Source organism: Ciconia boyciana, chromosome 2, assembly GCF_034638445.1.
Source record: "Ciconia boyciana chromosome 2, ASM3463844v1, whole genome shotgun sequence".
In the NCBI taxonomy this organism is placed as follows: Eukaryota; Metazoa; Chordata; class Aves; order Ciconiiformes; family Ciconiidae; genus Ciconia; species Ciconia boyciana.
Window position 1 is genome coordinate 25,115,893 of NC_132935.1, and position 18,945 is coordinate 25,134,837.

At 42.5% G+C, this 18,945-nt stretch overlaps 2 protein-coding genes and 1 non-coding gene across 3 annotated transcripts in view; 2 read left to right on the forward strand and 1 right to left on the reverse strand.

Moving 5' to 3' along the window:
- Positions 1-3,477: 3,477 nt before the first annotated feature.
- Positions 3,478-7,544, forward strand: RPL30 (ribosomal protein L30). Its single transcript, XM_072852135.1, has 5 exons — positions 3,478-3,584; positions 3,675-3,725; positions 4,690-4,835; positions 5,970-6,100; positions 7,377-7,544. The coding sequence occupies exons 2-5, from the start codon at positions 3,705-3,707 to the stop codon at positions 7,424-7,426; spliced, it is 348 nt and encodes a 115-aa protein (XP_072708236.1). The 5' UTR covers positions 3,478-3,584; positions 3,675-3,704; the 3' UTR covers positions 7,427-7,544.
- On the forward strand, positions 6,994-7,128 carry LOC140648703 (small nucleolar RNA SNORA72). The gene has a single exon (XR_012041316.1). It is a non-coding gene; the product is annotated as a small nucleolar RNA SNORA72 (small nucleolar RNA).
- A 1,513-nt stretch (positions 7,545-9,057) lies between the features above and the next one.
- The window catches only part of MATN2 (matrilin 2), a 70,187-nt gene continuing 60,299 nt past the window's right edge, over positions 9,058-18,945 (reverse strand). Inside the window, exons 22-26 of the mRNA XM_072852134.1 lie at positions 17,346-17,498; positions 13,181-13,252; positions 12,512-12,616; positions 12,171-12,266; positions 9,058-9,524 (exon numbers count right to left, since the gene is read on the reverse strand). Of these exons, the coding sequence (XP_072708235.1) occupies positions 9,472-9,524; positions 12,171-12,266; positions 12,512-12,616; positions 13,181-13,252; positions 17,346-17,498 (479 nt within the window). The 3' untranslated portion in view covers positions 9,058-9,471. The remainder of the gene's footprint in view (positions 9,525-12,170; positions 12,267-12,511; positions 12,617-13,180; positions 13,253-17,345; positions 17,499-18,945) is intronic.

Below are 18,945 nucleotides of genomic sequence, written 5' to 3' on the forward strand. Positions count from 1 at the left end.
GCTGCTTCCCTCCCCTTCTTTTATTTCTGCTGTATCATGGCCTCGTCATGGAGGGGAGCTCAGCATGGAGGGTGCCTGGGTGCCAAACTCTGCCTGACGTGCCTTCCCCAATGCTTTAATTCTCAAACACCTGCATTGTAAATGCCCATCTACTCCTAGCTGCTGATTTTTAACAAAACAGTGGCTGTGCAATATCATTTAAGGAATTTTGGTGGGGCCAAAGCCTTTTCTTCCTTCTAGTGTTGCTTTCATCTGACGTGGACTGGCCCTTTGCCTTTATAAAGGACATTTTATGGACCACAGACCCCCAGGAGAGACCTTAATGGCCACAGAAGGGAGATTTGGGAGGTGAGAGACAATAGTGCCCATTTCTGCAGGTATTTCCCCCCCCCTCAGATCCTTATGCCACCCAGATTTAGGGACAGAATTTGGGGTCCAATGACCAAAGTGTCTGTCAGAAAGTTCTCTAGGAAATCCAGGGTTTTTTTAAAAACACATCACTGGAAATAACTAGTTTTATAAACTCTTAAGGAAAGTATTGCATTCTCTCATAATTTGAGTGGAGGTTGCAAGGGTACCCTTGAAAACAGCTCCCTCTTCCGGAGCCGTGCATGGCTCCCACATCTTGCAAGATAACATAAAAAATGGCATAGTCAAAAGGAATTGCGCTGAGGACTCCACAAGGCCCACTGAGCTTTATATTCTCTTGCCAGTAATTTCAACAAGCAAGAAAAGATGAATGTTTCACCTGACCACAACCAACCAGGTAAAAGTGTAAACAATTAAAAGCAAAGTCACAATTTGATGGTAGGAATAACAGCAATCCACCTGAGTTCTGGGGCACGGAGACGAAGAGGAACAAGGAAAGAATGAAACGTAGAATGGAGTTTACTTTTCAGCTGCCAAAGAAAATAAAAGTTTGAAGTACACTTCAAAATTAACTATACTCTGTAAAGGGCTGAACATTATTTTGTTTCAGTTAGTGAAATTGGACTATAGAGACACATCAAAATGTAACATTTTAATATTATTTTTTATATAGTTCATATATTATTTATATGTGTGTCATGGTTTAGCTTCAGTCGGTAACTAAGCACCACACAGCCGCTCGCTCACCCTCCCCCCCTGGTGGGATGGGGGAGAGAATCGGAAGAGCAAAAGTAAGAAAACTAGTGGGTTGAGATAAGAACAGTTTAATAATTGGGAAAAAGAGGGGGGAAAAAAAAAAATAAATTGTAATGAAAAGAAAAACAACAAAAGAGAGAGGAGAACAAAACCCAGGGGGAAAAAAACCAACCAAGAGATGCAACCGCTCACCACCTGCTGACCGATGCCCAGACAGTCCCCGAGCAGCGGTCGCTGCCCCCCGGACAACTCCCCCGGTTTCTATACTGAGCATGACGTCGCATGGTATGGCATAGCCCTTTGGCCAGTTGGGGTCAGCTGTCCTGGCTGTGCCCCCTCCCAGCTTCTTGTGCCCCTGGCAGAGCAGGGGAAGCTGAAAAGTCCTGGACTGGTGTAAGCACTACTTAGCAACAACTAAAACATCAGTGTGTTATCATCATTATGCTCATACTAAATCCAGCACACAGCACTATACCAGCTACTGGGAATAAAATAAACTCTATCCCAGGTGAAACCAGGATAATGTGCTTAATCTAGAAATTACTCCCAGAGGACTTTACAATTAGAGATGGACCAATGTCTGGGTTTCATCTGGGATATTTAAGCTCCACTTAAGTTTGGTGATATTTTTTCGAACATACTTTTATCTCATCCTTATCTCAGTGTTAGCAGCTTAGATCTTAATCTAGGTGCTTAAACTGATCTGTCAAAACCCAAGGTTGTTACCCACTGTCTACACAGAAAAAATGGTTGGGATGATGGTGTGCATTTTGACCAAAGGCTACTTGTCACTGAGAAGGTTATCCTGTTATAAATATTTTGGCAAGGTGTGTGATCATATACCAGAAAAAAGTCAGCATGGAGGTACCCATATCAGTAGAAAGGCATAACAGTACATTCCTATAAATTTCTCTTATTTGAAATAAGCTCTAATAATACAAGCATACTAGAATAACTGAATACAACGTTTCGGCTTGGATTTTCAGCTTGTTGCTACATATCCCATATTGGCAAAGGCATCAAACTTCCTAAAGCCAACAAGCACAATGGTCTCCCATGCTTGTGCTAACCCAGGCAAGTCTAGAAAAGCTCTTATTCTAGCTTTGTATTTCATAAGAAAATGTATACGCTGGGGTGTCTTTCTGGTGCGGTGTGTCCTAAGAGCATAAAGTCATACCAGGAGAAGACTTGCTGTCCTGTGGGTGGACCCCCATGCCTCCTCCTGGGGGGTCTCGCAGGGGGACCCCCCAAACTCACACCCTGAGCACCCACACTGCTCATCCCCGCAGCGCCCAGGCAGGCGCCAGCTGAACTGGTGCTCGCTGCTCCTCCCTGCACCAACCCGGGGTGTCTGTGCTAGGCCGGACACCACCATGGGATCGACCGCAACTGTTCTTAGCCTGAAACTGTGGGACCCTCATGTCATAGCCATGTTCATAGCTAGTGCGTGTGTCTTCAGCAAGCTAATTTTCAAGCTGATGGTTTCCAGAGCCCATGGGGGGCAGGAGGAGGTTTCCCTGCGCCGTGACTCCAGCACAGCAGAGGCCTGAGCTGCTCTTGCATGGGCCAAGGCCACTGCACAGCTGGGTGGAAGGGAAGTGCCATCGCCCCCAGCAAGCCTGGGGGCTTTACTAGGGGTGCCCAAAGCCGCACCCGCTAACGCAGGCAGCCTCAGGCCCAGAGCTATTCCCAAGCTCAGTGGCATGCTTAATGCTTGAAATCCAGGTGCTCGCTCAGCCCAGGGCTCTCTCATGGGGACAATTTACGGCCGCAGTGCAGAACTGGGGGCAGGCAGCTGCTGTCGGGCCTGGTGAAACGAAGGCACTGCTGCCTTACAGAAAGCCAGCGTGCTCAGCACTTACAGCAGGGAAACGTGGAGTCAGACCCGCATGTGTGTCTATTGCTCCAGCGGCTTGCGACGCCAAAGAATTTATTTTCTCCATACCGTAATTTTGCACATCAGCCCTGTGGCAGAAGTGACAGCCCCACAGGGGACAGGAGGCTCGGGGCCCTTGGGACTCTTTCCTGCAAGGGGCCTCCTTGATCAGCGCCCAGAGTCTCCCGCAAGGCTGTGACGGGAAAAAGGGCATTTAAAGTCGCTCTCTGAAACACAGGACACACTGCGGCTGGGGAAGGGCAAGGCGAAGGGAGGCGGGCAGCGACGCAACCCCCCACCCGCTGAGACCCGGCGCGGCAGCCATGGCGGCGGCCCGGCTCGCTGGCCCCGCCCCGCACTCAGCCAGGCCCCACCCCCGCCAGCCGCCCCCACGGGCGTCCCTCCGCCGCCGCGTCCCGCCCGGGCTGACCACTGGCGGTTGGGCGCAGGCGCATTGGCAGCTGGAGGGAGGGGCGGGGAGGCTGCGCGCGGCTCTCGCGAGAGCTGCCGCGCGGGGATCCGCGATGCCTTGTGGGAGCTCGCTCCTTTCTGGCTGCCCGGCCATCTTGGCGGCGCGTCTTCGGTGAGTGGGGCTCGGCCGGGGCGGCGCGGGCGGGCGCGGGGGGCCGCAGTCGGGTGCTAACCGCTACCCCCGTTCACCCCTGTGTTCTAGTCACCGCCCGACCCGACGCGAGGCAGCAACATGGTGGCCGCGAAGAAGACGGTGAGTGGGAGCGGGCCGCGCCGGCTTCACGTGGCGGCGGCTCGGCCTTCGCCAGCGGCGGGCGCTGAGCGGGACGGGGCGGCGGAGGGCGGCGGGTCGCGGTGCGGTGAGGCAGCGTGGACCCCGGCATGGTCTGGGGCGGGGACCGGGGGCGGCGGGGGGCCCTGGCCACAGCCGGAGACGCCTGTCGCGGCCCTCGGAGCTCGGGCCGTGCCCTCCTTGCACAGGCTGCGGTCGCCTCCCACCTGTTTCTCTGTCCTCGGTTCCCTGCTGTGCGCTGTCCCGGGCTGCTCATAGCGTCTCTGTGCTAGCTGGAGGAAGGGGAGCTGGTCCTGAGTTCCTAGTGCGGGTGGAGCTCAGCTTTTGCATTTCCTGCCATGTTTTTGCTTTTCTTTTGAAGCGACTCTGGCAAGTATGGGTTTCTTGTGAGATGGTGGTGTTCGTCTTTGTAAATGCACTTACCTGTTGTCGTGAGCACCACGCTCTCCTGTTGGAGTGTCAGCTCATATCGCATGTGATTACTTGTTTCTGCTGACCAATATAACGCTATTAGTATGTGTCCTGGGAAGAGACATACTCCAAACCTGGCTTAGATTTGCAAAGCAGAAGTAGTATTTACTTGGACTTGACTAGCTGCGCTTTGATAAAGGCCTGTCAAATACACCTGGACATTACTGATTAATGTAGATAGCAGCAACAATGCTTTCAGATGTATTTTTCTATTGTAACAAACGTGGGTAAGAGATATTTTAATGAAGTGGGGAAAACATAGTATCAGCAACCCCCTTATCCACAAGCTTTCTCATACTCATGTGGTAGGCTGGCTTTTTTATTCCACTTTGCAAATTATTGGGAAATTATTAAAAGATTCCTTGTATTTGTAATGTCTTCATTTTGTTATGTTCTCTGCCATTTTGCAAAATGTAAAGTAACATACAATAATGCTTTTCTACCCCTTTTTCAGAAAAAGTCCCTAGAGTCCATAAACTCTAGGCTTCAGCTGGTTATGAAAAGTGGTAAATATGTGCTAGGATACAAACAGACTCTGAAAATGATTCGGCAGGGCAAAGCCAAGTTGGTCATCCTAGCCAACAACTGTCCTGCTTTGAGGTAAGCAGATGTATGAAAAAACAGTTCTCTTTAAGACAGGTTATTTTTACAAATACAGCGTGTACTTCATCTTAATTGCTGCAGTGAATTATTAGTGCAGAATACTTTGGCATATTCCAGAGTGTTACGAAATAAAAGTGATGGATTGTTTGGTGTACAATGATTTCAGGTCTGGATGTGTTGAAATGCTTCCCAACATTTTTCTTTCTAATTCAAAGAGTTTGCACTAGTGAAGATACTGTAAGCTTTTTGCACTGCGATAGCATTTATTACAAGTATAGTGGGGCTGAATTCCTGTGTTTTTTCGAAGTAGTGTATTGGAAAATAATCTTACAGGTAGGAAAACTAGTAATTGACACTGATTTAAAATATCTGAAGCACACAAAATTTGCTGTCCAAGTAAGTTAAATTTAGGTTCCTGGCCAGTGAAATTGCTTTTTTGAGAATGAAATCTTTACTAACTTCCTGACATTTTCCTTGTTGAATTTCTGGGCCCTTTTTGTCTTCAAGGGATATTGACAGATTCAGGAAACTGTAAATGCAGAAAATCAAAATTAGATGCTTGGGAAATGGCAGGACTGTTACAGTAGGCAGTATGTTAGTGGGAATCCCAGAAGTGCTTGGGGAACAATATTGACCACTAGAATCTCCTGGTGGAATTTAGAAGAAAAGAGAATACAGATTGACTTTTTTTTATTTTTTTGGTAAGAAAAATACCCAGTTTCTTTCACAGCTAGCAGCAGTCAGATCTCTATTCAGCATCTGGCCACTGGGTATCAGCATTAATAATGGTCATCGTTTATGCACTTTGGCTTAGCTCCTACAACGTTTCAGAAGTCTGAATGTTCTGAATCCCCTTCTTTCCTGTAGGAATGAGCATGTGTAGGAGCATCCTCAAGGATTTGCACTCCAAAAGTGGGTTTGCTGTTACATACCTTCAGCGTACTTCTGGATAAGGGTTCCTGAGCCACAGCACAGTAGTGATATTGGCTGGCAAGGAACAGATGAGTTTTTCTGAGTGGGAAGGAAAACTGTGTAAGGTTTAAGTATGATTGGAGTTAAAGCTGCTCTTGCTGTAGTACAGTCAGTTAGAATTGTTTGTCAGTACTGTAACACCTAGTTTTTGAATTTCAGAAAATCGGAGATCGAGTACTACGCTATGCTTGCCAAGACTGGTGTCCATCATTATAGCGGCAACAACATTGAATTGGGCACAGCATGTGGAAAATACTACAGAGTGTGCACACTGGCTATCATTGACCCAGGTATGTCTCTCTTAAGGGATAGTGACCAAATGGTATGTATCGGTGGTTCCTCTCTTCACCTGGGAGTAGCAGCACTGAGCAAGTAACATGCAGGGGTGATGACATACTTCAGTGTCCTGTAATCTCCTCTGACCAAGATCCTGTTCTTCTGTTGTGAGTCCTAGGTTCTTGGAACCTGAAATTACTGCTGCTTGTGTTTGCATATAGCTCCTTTTACTGCCTAACCCTGTGAGCATGTGGTTTGCCTCCCTGTTGGTCTGTAATGAGGTTTCAGTGGCTGGGAAGCAACGTTATGGTACATGTTTCTGAGTCCATCAGCTAGAATATGAGCTTGTGCAACATGCTGTTTACATCAACCTTGTTTGACTGTTCTTAATCTAAGACAAAGGATTGTGAGTTGTCTTGCTTCCCAGAATAATATATACAAAAATAATGCAGGTGGATACTAATCCAGGGTTGAAAATCATATTAAATGTTTTATTTTAAAACTGTAAATGTGTGTGTAATTGCTATGGTTTGGTAGCACTCTTTGTGCCAGAGTTGCTCAAGTTCCTCATAGACAGCTAATCCTTTTAGAATTGAGAAGAGGTGACTTTTCATCCTCTTTCCAAATCTTTTAAGAGAAGAAACAATCTTTTGTTCTGTTTCTTGACCAAATTGCATACACATGGATTTAATGATTTCTATAATAACTTTCACCAAATGTTCCCCAAGCGACATTGGTTTGAATTCTCTGTTTCTTCAGAAAACTTTATTAAGCTTGTTTGTATTCAAATACTAGCTGTAAACTTAGTTTTCAAAATGTTACTTTTAGGTTTGATTTTGGGCAGAGGGGGGACATGACTAACTGTAAGCTAAGGAACTGCGCGTAAAGCTTATTGCTGTGTAATGTACTGCGAATATTCTCGCTGTCCTGATATTTTCGTGATCAGGGGAGGCTAGACATTCGCTATATTAAAACTATGCATTGTGTCCTCCAGGACTAGATGATTGCTCTAGTACTGGCTTTATAAATGCTAGTGACAGGTACATAATTATCGTAAAAATACTGCATATGGATTAGCAAAATACAGTTATAAGTATTTTTTATCAAGCCATCAAAATTACTGGCCTTTTTTCTAAACAGACTGTCTTTGTATTGCTTTTAAGTTGTTTTATGTTTGTAGAATCAGTGTGTTGGATTTTGTTGTTGGTTTTTTTTTTTAACTTTTTGGCTTATTCCTGAAAACAGATCTTTCTGTGGGTCCTCTTGTAACAGTGTATTTTTGTTTTACAGGTGACTCTGACATCATTAGAAGCATGCCAGAACAAGCCAGTGAGAAGTAAATGCTGTAAAGGTGTTATTTCTACAATAAAACTGCTTACAGATCTGTTTTAAGAAAAATTTGTATTATACCTTTGCTGGTTTTAGGGAACAAACTATATAAATGAAGATTCATTACCACTGCTGTGTTTCCTGTTCTGTTAGAAATACAACCTTCACAGGACAAAACTTGCCTGTTACTTTCTTTAGAAGTTGTGGTTCTTGAGAGGTAAGTGGAGTAAGACTTGATCATGGCAAGTATGGTGTCAAATCCCAACAGGCTAGGGCTTCCTTAGTTTTTTGGTTTTGGAGTGGTAATGCAAAAACAAGTTGTAATGTGAGGTACAGTAGCAAATTTGGGATGTTGGTGGGGGACCCCAAAGGGTTTACTTACACTAAAAAAAATCACACTATTTTTACCAAGTCAATCAAAAGTACTAATGCAAATTATCCTCTTTGTCTTTTCATTCCAAGATAATACATATCTGTCAAATGGCAAATAGGGTAGCTGCTAGACATGGTGTATAACATCATACTTTCAATAAGATACCAATTAACTCTTCAAAGCTGATTTTAAATTGGCCCTTTTTTTAAGTTTTTTGAAGACATTATGTTAGAGACAGATGAGTTGGTGTTCTCAAGTGACTACTGCTGAGAACGTTGGTATCTTGCAGATTTGTGCCTGTTTTATGCGAGACCATGACTGCAGGATGTTCCTTATTACTAGTGATTATTAATTGTGGTGCCAGTGCTTTGCTGACATGTGGTAAAAGAAACACCTGACAAAAATCAGTATGCACCAGTATCCTTCCAGAACTTGAATTCTGTTTGCCAAAGTATGCCAAAGCACAAGGTACCTTAAAGCCTTGCTGCTGTGTATCCATGCACGCTTATTAGCTTATCTGATATCACTTAATCTAGTTTTGCTGAAACTACTTCTGCTTCTGGTACAGAATGGATGAAGTTGTGTATTTTCATTTGGAAATGGAAAGTAAAGAGGCAAACCAATGTGTGTCAAAGCAAAGGAGGAAGTGCTGGTGTCTCTACCTATTAAACCTCAGATTTGGATCAGTTCAAGAGATAGTTTAGATGCTGCTGTTGGTGTGAAAGTAAAGCTAGCAGAAGAGTGCTGTTGCTGCCAAGGGGAAGGAGTAAAACTTCAAGGCACTTAAGTTGTCCAGAATGGCTGGAAGCAATTTGCCGTTTTCATCTGTCTTAAGTTTTTGACAAACAGGCGTGCAGCTAGTTGTACTGCCCAAAGTATGGTTTCATAATTAAAATACTAGTTGCATTCAGGAAAGGTAGAGAATCACTGAATGCTGACCAAGGAACAGTAGGTAGAAGCTACGTGCTCTGGATGTGAGAGAAAAAGTACTTGAAACTTTGGATTGTGATGCCCTGATAATCCAGCAGACTTCCCACTTTGCTCATTTACTTTCATCAGAGTTTCCACACAAATATATACATTTCTATTTTTATTCCAACTGATACCAGTAGTCTACTCTTGTTGGAAGAATATAAGTGAAACCTAATTGCTGTGAATGCTGTCCCGCTTGTTCTGTTTTTATATATGTATGTATATATAGAACTATATATATCCACACAGATAGGGTGCTTAAAATACTAGCAGAGTGGAAGAGGGAAATACAGAAAAGCCAGCCAAATAAATTCATACCCTAAAAGTACTTCAAAACATGGAGGTTTCACTTAAAAAAAAAAAAAACAAACAGCATTTTATTGTTTTGCATAGCTTATTTCAGTTGTTTAGTTCTGTTTAATTAGAATTTTTGCTAGTTACTGAAACGTTTATATATATATAAAATTTTCAACATTCCTTATCTGCAATCAATGCAAGACAGAACACATAGTATATAGATGCAGGGATCCAAAATACTCTTCAACTTCAACTCTTCAATCCTTAGATTCAGGGATCCAAAATACTCTTCAACTTGGGATTGAACTCTCCAGTCCCAAGGATTTGTTATTTTACTTTGAACCAGTTTAAGAAAATAGCTCTGACAAGTTTGTATGTATAAATATACAGTGTAGTATACACTTTAAATTTTTATCAGTATTTTAGCCTGTTTTCCAAGTCTTCCATTCTTTTCGTCATTTCTTCCAGTAGACAAAAGTTAAGGAAAGAGCATGCATTAATAGAAAAACAGTATCAGCTGCCTGATTGGTATGGTCCATAAACTTGCTCTTGTTTCTCCTCTTTGTTACCCTCTTTGACTCCCAGTAATTTCTCATACAATACTCCCCTGTATTTTCTTATTCTGCTTTGCTCAGCTGAGTTGAGAAAGTTGTGTGAAGCCCCATTCATTAACAGGTATACCTCAACATGGAGTTCAGGCTACAGCTTATTAAAAAGGCTGGTGGTTCTGAAAATTGGTCATTTCCTTGTATTTTAAAGGGAAGCCAAGTATTTATCCTAGTTAATGCTGTTTAAAAAAATGTTTCACTTAATCACATGGAAAGCTACATGTAAGCTAATGGTAGATCATAAAACCCTACGCAGCTCTGTGACTGCAGTACCAATGTCTGTTGATGACCTTATATTCCTACCCTGTGGTGGTGTAGCATAGGGTATTGTTTTTACAAGGCCAGTGGTATCCAGACGGATGCGGAGTAGAGCACAACAAGCTCCATGGGATCTAGGGCTGGCTCCACTGCAAGTAAGAAGCTGCAGCAATGCAAAGCAGTGGAGCAAGAGTGGGAGTGCTTCTGTGGCGACTAGCCTGCCCATACAGAGGGTTTATGTTTGGTAATTCCTCAACTGTCTGTCATGCAGAAGGGATTACTATATGCATGCTAGCATCAGTTGAGCTGCTTTCTATGCAATGTCAATGTTTCTCAAGTGTTTACTGAGGCAAAGTTCAAGCAGTAGAAACTGCATTCATCTACTGATAGAAAAAAGTTAAATGTATTTGGATAGAAATCATTGACAGTTTGGATTGGTCCCTCTAAATTTGTATTCTGTAACTGGAGCTAGTCTTGTAGCCAGTTCTCCCTTCCCCCTAGATCCCTGGGATGGGGACTGGCCAGCAGAGTCTTTGGCAGTTATCAAGAGTTAGTATATTACTCAGTATCTGAGCTGCTCTTCAGCTCAGAGGAGGCGAAATGAGGTTTGTAATGGAGAGGAAACTGGATAGTTCTTAATCTGTTCAAAGCAGTGGTTGCACAGTGCTTGGCACTGTTCCTGTCAAAATGCATAGGTCTCCAGCTTGGTGTCAGCTGCTCTTCCATCAACTTGAGTCCCTCTCAGACTCTAAAAATCAGAGAGTTGCCTGCTCAAATTGTAAAGCAAAAAAGCACATGTTGCTAAGCTCTGTTTTCTTTGATTCTGAGTAAGTTCAGAGTTCCTCATAGCCCAGCTGCAGGAGATTACAGTAAAGAGGCTAAGGCTTCTGCTGAAGGGGGAAGGAGTGGTCTTCTTTCTTGTCAGTATCTTGGTTGGAACTGTGTGTGTCTGGATGACGCTTTTAAGGATGTGGGAAATGACCTAGAGATTTTCCTTTGAAGTCATCTGGACACTTTGGAGAAGTCTCTCAGAGAAGTATAAATGTTGAAGAGCATCTGAAGCACCTAGTAATAACCTTATATGATGGCTTTCTCCCCTTTCATTAAGTAATTCTACTTTGCATGGAATAACTTAATCAAGTGATCAGAACATCATTTCTTGAGCTATCTGCTGAAGGATTTACTTGGGAAGGTGAGAGAGAGGGAGGCTGGCTGCTGCAGTTACACAAAATAGCTGGAGGTAAAGTCTGAACTGGTAGGCAATATTTTGCATCAGGTTAACAGAGCGCTCTGTGGTCTTGCCTCCTGTCATGACCACTGAGGGCTCTGTTAGTCTGACTCTGGACAGACTGTTCACAGGTTCCTCAGTCTGAAGCTGTTCTTTCTAGGAAGCACACAGTTATGAGCTGCTGGTATCACTGTACTCTTCTCCGCAGGAAATAAGTACTTACTGATCTTGCACACAGTTACAAAACTTAAATAGAAGATGTGATGTTGTCTTACTATTTATTTGATTAGGCAGAAGCAGCTTTCATGAAGAAAACACAGGAATTTGCTGCATAAATACTGCATGATGCAAAATACTGCAGAAAGTTGTATTGACAATTTGCTGCTGTTGTCTCCTGAGACATGGTGGATGTTGCAGATGATAGTATAAAGGCTACTGTACTAACAGCTCCCTTGAAAAGCTGGACTAACTTGTGGGGGTGGGGGGAAAAGCTATTGATCTGCACTTAGCTAGTTTTTATCTGCATATTTGTTTATGCAAAATTAATCAGCCCTCAGTCCTCTGAATTCCTCTTCATTTGGAGTATTGTTTTAAATGACTTGCTGCATCTGGTGCTTCACCAAGCAGTTCAGAAGGGAAACATCACTTGTATTCTGACTCCTGTAGCCAGTAAATGCTATTTCGATACAATCTGAAGAAATAACCCAAAGCGAAGAGTGTTAGTCTTCAATTTGACCACTCATTTCTTTGCTGTCCCTGAAGGTGTTTAGTGTTAGGGATTATTAAAAGTTAAGATCCTTACTAATATTTTGGTCCCTTCTATGAAGGAGAGGCAGATTTCAAGTCTTAAAAGCCTTGCTTCTTGGAGGTTAACATTGTCTATTAAGTAGTTTAGCTTTTCATTACAGTAGATTGATTTGAGCTATGGAGACAGCTTAGACTTAATGTGTTACAGTTACAGTTTCGTTTAACCTGCCCCCCCGTCTTATATGTAAGAAACAATTATTCTGAAAGGATATATCGCTGGGTGAGTTTTCTTACTTCATTGGTTGCATAGTTCTGGAATGTCACAAGGTTTTCACATTTGCACTGGTCTTTATCTTTTGAAGCTTTTGCTGAAAAACAGAAACAGTCAAGCATAGGCTAAATACTGAATAAATCAGATGGGATGAAGGAGGAAATGACAAGGACTTATAAATGCAGAGCAGGTTTAATACAGCTTCCTGTTCTCCAAACAGGTCAACATCCAAAGGAATGCTCTGGGGCAGATTTTGTAAGTACTGGAAAATAGTACACAATGCTTAGGCCAATATATTCAAAGAGCAGTCTGGATTCTTCTAAACAAAGGTAACCGGATTACCTGTTGTTGAGTGAGTGTGACTCTCTTCAAAAAGATACTTGTGCTGTATTGCAAGATGGGGACAGGCAATGACATCTGTGATGGCTATTGTGGTTGATTCAGGTCCTGCAGGAAACCCCCCAAAAGTCTAAAAATCAAACCCACTTCACTTCATTATACAGCATTTTTTTTTCTACTCACATGCACTGAGTTCTCCTTAACTAGTTGAGTTAATCTCACTGACTGCAGTGAGCATCATTCATGGAGAGCACTAGGGATACAAAGATGTGAAGGAACTGAGCTGTTAGGCTCTGTTTACTGTATACATGATTTAAGTTGTGGGTTGCAGAACTGAAAGGGAGTTGTGAAGGTTCCTGTGAGAAACAGAAGTGATTGAAAGCTGAACATGCTTTAAAGTATCAAGCACAGTGTTGAAATACAAGTTTCCCCATGAAGTAATTAATTTGGATGGTGTAAGAAGCATGCAGCCATGCAAAGAATCTGAAATTTTTTTGTACAAAGCAGATGTGAATTGCAGAAAGAAGGGTTGCTTGGAGGGGGTAGGAAGGGGAATGGGATGAACAATTCTCTTAGAGGCGAGTTGTTAGGGTTCTTTACAGAAGGTGGCATGAAGAGGCAACTTAGCAGTAATCTGGGGAGACAGCAGGACACTGAGTTAAAACAGCCAACCTGAAGGCTGTGGACCAGTCTTATGAAGCCTCCGAGATGATGGATCCTGCTGGCTAGCCGAGTCTTTCAAGGCTGGTAGAAAGAAATTGCCAAAGGAAGTGAGATCACAAAAGGAGCAAAAGAAGTGTTCACATTCCCTAGAAATGGGGATGTTTCTTACCAGTAACTCGGTGTTTCTCTCTGTCTCTCATAACACGTGGAGAATGCCTGATACCTGTGCAGTTTAGAAGAGGTCCACTGTTGATGGAAACTCCAGGACTTGCCTTTCAACTCAGACTATCAGAGGAACTCCTCCAAAATCGGAAGTGCTTTACAAATAGATTAACAGTGAAGCAATCTGAAATAACAGCAACCTACTTTGTGTCCTTTAGTGAAAATTATTGTATGTTCATTGTCATCCATCAGTCCTTTGGGGTGAACTGAATAAGAATAAAAACTGCTTGGAGAAGGAAGAAAGTTCTTAATCTCCTTCAATTTTCTCCTTTATAATGGGAAACTGATCAGGGAGTAGGGAGAGGTTAGGTGAGAAGAGTGCAGTAGAGTTTATTTGATGCACTGCAGTTATAAGCAAAAATACAAGTTTCTAATTCATCAAGCACTGCCTTTAAAACGTAGGAATTTATTTCAGACTCCACATACTGATATTTTTAGTCAAGAGTGTCTGGAGAGGAATGGAAGCCTATTTTAAATGTAGGTGTAACTACGTCGAGTCATTCTGTGCACTACCCCTTTCTTGTCGCAAGAGGGTAATGTAGAGGCAGCTTTGGTTCCTTGAGAACGGGTTCTTTTCTAGAAAACAAATGCTTCACCTTCAATTAACTGTGGAGCCCTTGATGGCCCAGATGAGCTGAAGAACATACATTTAACAACTGCACGACTTGATCAACTCTGCCAGGGGAGCGGATAGAGCATCTGGGACTCCCTCCCTGCAAATATACCCAGAGTTCCTTCACTGAAAGTGAATGCGTGAGGGTAAAAGGTGATGGTGCAAACTCTCCTGATATGCCATGAAGATGCTTCTGGGACCCACAGGTTTGTTATAGCTATTGGGATCTTTGTTGGTCTAGTTAATTTTGACAGATGCACAATAATACGCAGCTCTGCTAAGTTGCACTGGGAAGGAGATGAGACCCTCTGGGTGGGGGGTGGAATGACTTGAGCATGAGGAACAGGGAATGAACCAGAGATGAGTGGTTGAGTAAGACGACTAGAGTTCAGTGGGCAGAACTACAATATTTATATATATCAAAAAGTCTGCGTGAGAACCAGCTGATGGAAGCAACACAGATTTTGGAGAAGAGTTCAGGGCAGAGAGGTGGGGGATGAGATCACAAGGTAAGGAATGAAACAAACTGGGTGAGGAGTCTAGCAGAAGAATGATCAACTGGGAACAAGGATGGTGAGATTTCCAGTCTAGGAGGGAAGAAACAGGTAAGATGAGCCTTGAGTGTTTGACCCTGTGTAATAACTTGCTCTAGAAGTCATTTAAGAGCTGTAGGCTAATGAGGAGGCTGTCTAGGAAGGGCAGAGGAACTGACCTGCAAAGTTTGAGCTTTGGACACTGGACTGGTATAGACAAGTAATTAGGATTCAGATGTAAGGGACAGGAAAGAAGACCTACAGATACACTGGTAGAGGTGTGGCAGAAGGTTTCCAGCTTGGGACAGGAATAGGGTATTTCAGAAACTCCTCTTCAGGCTTCATAAACTGGTTGGGGCCCAAAGATTTCTGATCTCATTACCTCTGTAAAGCCGTGAATAATCAGACAAGTAGCAGCAGAGGCTGCTAACCCTAAATGAGTCCCTTTGTGAAGTCAGTGCAGTGAACATAAATACTCAAATTTGTTGGGGAACAATGCTAAAGTTGGGTGTTTGTTTTTAGTGTTCTGTTTTGTAACAAAACCTAAGTATTTTCTTAGGAAAAGCCTGTGAGAAAGTGTCTTCAAAAGCAGTAGCTGACTATTTGCAACAGTGATGACGATCCACAATTTGGAAGGAGATCAGAATGTTAACCAGCAGGCTGCTGAGTACTGTCATCTGATCAGGGCTGGGGTCTTGTGCCAAAAATAGTATGTGACTATGTAATTAAAGGCTCCCATAATGCAGATGCTCAGAACAGGGGTGAAGAGGCAATCATGATGAGCACCTATTACATATGACATTGCTGTAGCCTCGTTAGTGCTTTTGGTCAGATGAGAAGTGAACATTAACCAAGGCAATGGATGGGAACCTTCCAACTGAATTCCTCTTCATAGAGGCAAAAGAGAAAACCACTTGGTATTTTTTACTACTAGTAATCAAGAATAATTAATAGTAATCAGCAGCTATTCTACAAGGCTGATGCTTTCTTGCAGAATAAAAGGAAAAAGCCTTACCCCAAAAGAGAGTTGGAGGACTTCTGCTTTACTTGGAAACATGCAGCCCATCCACAGCTGGGACTGGGGGTGAGAGGCTTTGTCAGTGGAGTCCATGAGGTTCAGAGGGTCTCCTACTGCCCTCACAGGCTGGAGCCTCCAAAGTCCTCAGCTAAGGACCATGACTGGAGTAAAAATTAAATTACTGCTGTTGCAAAGGAGGAAAAAATAAAGCTGTAAACCAAAAACAGAGGAAAAAAAAAAATGAACTTTCAGCTTGTGTAACAGGCTTGGAGGCAGAATTTCTGGTGGAGTGAGTTCATGAGCAATAGGTAGTCCTGGAGGGTCCAGAAAAACAAAGCTGGCTCAGTCCTCAGTTCACAGGTGTGAGGCATTTAGTGTTGGTGAGAGAGGAGGAGGAGGACAGAAGCTGAGAGGCACCAGCTCTGCCCAGTTACTAGAGGTGCAGTTAAGAGCTGCAGTCTAGAAACTGCCACAAAGGGGCAGGATTTACTTATTTTTCATATGGTAAGTAATGTAGTTAAAAAAAATCGTGGTTGCTAAACACTGCTGTGGGTACCTGAAGGATGCATTTCCATCACTGAGCTCTGGGGTTTGCTAATGAGTGAGAATGATTATACTGGTTGCCAGACAGTTTTGGCTTTGGCATCTCCCCAAGCTTTTAAGATGACGTGCTGTCATCAGCAGATTACGTGTCTAAAAAGAAAGTTAATTGAACAGACTTGGTTTCATGTTTTCATAGTATTTTGTATTTCAGAAAGATGGAACTAGGACTTAGGACTGAGAGAAACACAAAGAATATACAAGCTAGGAAACATTCTCAGATTCTTTTTTTTTTTTTCAGATTCTTCCTTGACATCTGCATGAGGAAGAAATGCACTACTGCTTGCCAGCCAATTTTACACAGTAACGTTAAAGAAGAAAGTAAAACCTGTTTGCATTTAATTCCAAGAAAAACAACCAAAGAAAAGCTAGTGAAAGTTAAATCCTCTTGCACAATTCTACTGCTATGACTAATATAATTCACAGTGATGTTTCTGGATTTTGTTTCAGGTACCAATTTGAATGTACAAATAATACCGAATCTTGGGACTGTGTCAATGGGAGAGACATGCTGTCCTCTCTCTGGCCGAACAGCTTTCGTCCCAGTTCACATTCCCCCTTCCCCTTGCAAAACTTCAGCTGGGAATGTTTAGATAGAGGCTATTTGTGCTAGAGTGAGGAAGGGTGCTTTCTAGAACAAACCTTCCACCTTTGTGGAGCAAAACTTGGAGCTTATGCATAACTGAGATCCACTCTTGGTTCAATGACCTATTTTTAGCCTTCTATAAACATGCACAACAGCTCTTGATGATTTGTTTTGCTGTGGTTTGTTTTTGCCACTGGTCTTACAAGTAATTTTTTATTCTCATTAAGACGTTACAAATCCCTGATTATTTTCCCACATTCCTAATGAAGTAGATCATGCTGCTTTGGCAGGGTGGGGTTCAGTGCATGGCTGACTTAACTGTAGAAAAAGAAAGGGGAGGGAGCAATTGATTCTTCTGGGCACAAGTGTACATTTTATGCAACCTTTATAAAAATAAAGACAATTATTATATACCTTTACCTGGTGATAGATTAAGGGTATATATTCCTCATATATTACAGGGCAGAAAAATTACCATGAGTGACTTATGCCTTGCAATGACATCAGTGATCTATACTACGACACCAGTTGTCCTTTTAGGCCTGCAAGAAAATCTGTAAGCATTCATGTCTTCTATCTCAATCAAAGTGGAATACTGTTACCTTCACAGATTCGGGCTCTTAGCTCTTCACTTATGTCCTCCATAGCTGTGAAATCCTCAGCATAGAAGAGATGTTTATATGATGGCTCAGAAGCAATTTCCAGCAGTTCTTCCTCAATTGCTTTTCCTATTCCAATGGCATAGATAATTATACCTAGATTCAAAAGAAATTGCACATAATTATTACATCAGCAGTTCTAAACCCTTGTTCCTCCATGAAAGGAAAATATGAGCATTAGTCATTTTAGAGAGAAAATGAGAGCACAAGAAATGTATATGCTATGTAACTTCAAAATTGGTTTTGAACAGGCTTAATATGCTTTAGTTATTGAGAGATATGTAGAAACCCACCACTTCGCTGTAATTTAATAGATAGTTTTTAAGTTAAAGAGATGACAGTTGCCTGGCCACTACTGATAGCAAATGAACCAGAAGGAGTACTGCAAAACATCCAAGAGAATCACACAAGTCAGCCTCACAGTTGCACTGAAAGTTCCTGGTTTGTGTGTGTCTCTGTACATAGGGTGTGTGCAATAAAGCTAATTACTGGGTTGATGGGAATACCTGTTATATATTAGCAAATCGGCCAGAATCCTGAAAGATGTCAGTAATTTTTTTTAGAAAAATATAAATACTTAGTGTTTCAAAATCCTCAGAGCACATTGAGACTAGATTCTTGCACTCTAAGGGTCACTAGTGGGCTGGGAGGCACTGCAAAGGCACCCAGACCTACGAGGGTAAGAAAAGGGGAAAAAGAAACGATTTGTGGGGCTAGGAGAGAAAGAGCCTTACAACAGGGATGCTCGAGACAAGCATTTCCCCAGCAGAGGTGCTACAGAGAAAGTAAATGAGGATTTGTAATTTTCTTCACTCTGAAATCAGGGAAAGAGAAAGTGGTTCACAGCCCTCTCACTGGACAAATTTTAAACAAGCAATGAGTAGAAAACAGTGATCTTCAATATCCCTTTTTTCAGCAATTATTTTATTATTCTCATGAACATATTAGCCAATACAACATTTCTCTTTACATCAGTTCTGGCTTAGAAAGTGTCCACAACTAGTACTGATTTTGTGATTCATAATACAACTATTAGCTTCATAGTATTTCAAGCTCTTTCGTAAGATTGAAGAGCAGAAGCTGCCTTCTCAGCTGGTTGGTTTCAGATAAAACTTAGGATGAGGAGGTTTGATATCTCTTTATTATCAAGGGGTAATAACAGCTACACACTCACTGAATTGCAACTTCAACCTTTTTGCTGAAGAATCCTGGGCCTGATAACATCAAATATGCATTTTCCAACTCTTTAACATTTAACATAAACATCTCCATACTTTTTGTCATGAATCTGCCTATTATTGCTCTTTAGCCAGGGAAGTAAAACATTCACCAGAAGCTGATTCAATTTAATGAATAGACCAGTCATGCTGAGGTCTGTTGCTTTTTAAAGACTTGGAGATATCAGTGATAAAGCATTCAAGGCCAATTTCATATTCAGCGTTACTACATTGCCTACGCTGCAATTACACAGGGGATGGATTTGGCTTGTAGCATTACAAATATCAGTGTAAGCAGTCCGGAATGGAGGTTTCATTCAGCAAGT

Bases quoted from the DNA above. Each gene is read 5' to 3' on its own strand.
- RPL30 (XM_072852135.1), top strand. From the start codon at position 3,705: ATGGTGGCCGCGAAGAAGACG. The intron at 4,836-5,969 runs GTAAGCAGATGT...TTTGAATTTCAG, and splicing joins AACAACTGTCCTGCTTTGAG to AAAATCGGAGATCGAGTACT. The intron at 6,101-7,376 runs GTATGTCTCTCT...TTTGTTTTACAG, and splicing joins ACTGGCTATCATTGACCCAG to GTGACTCTGACATCATTAGA.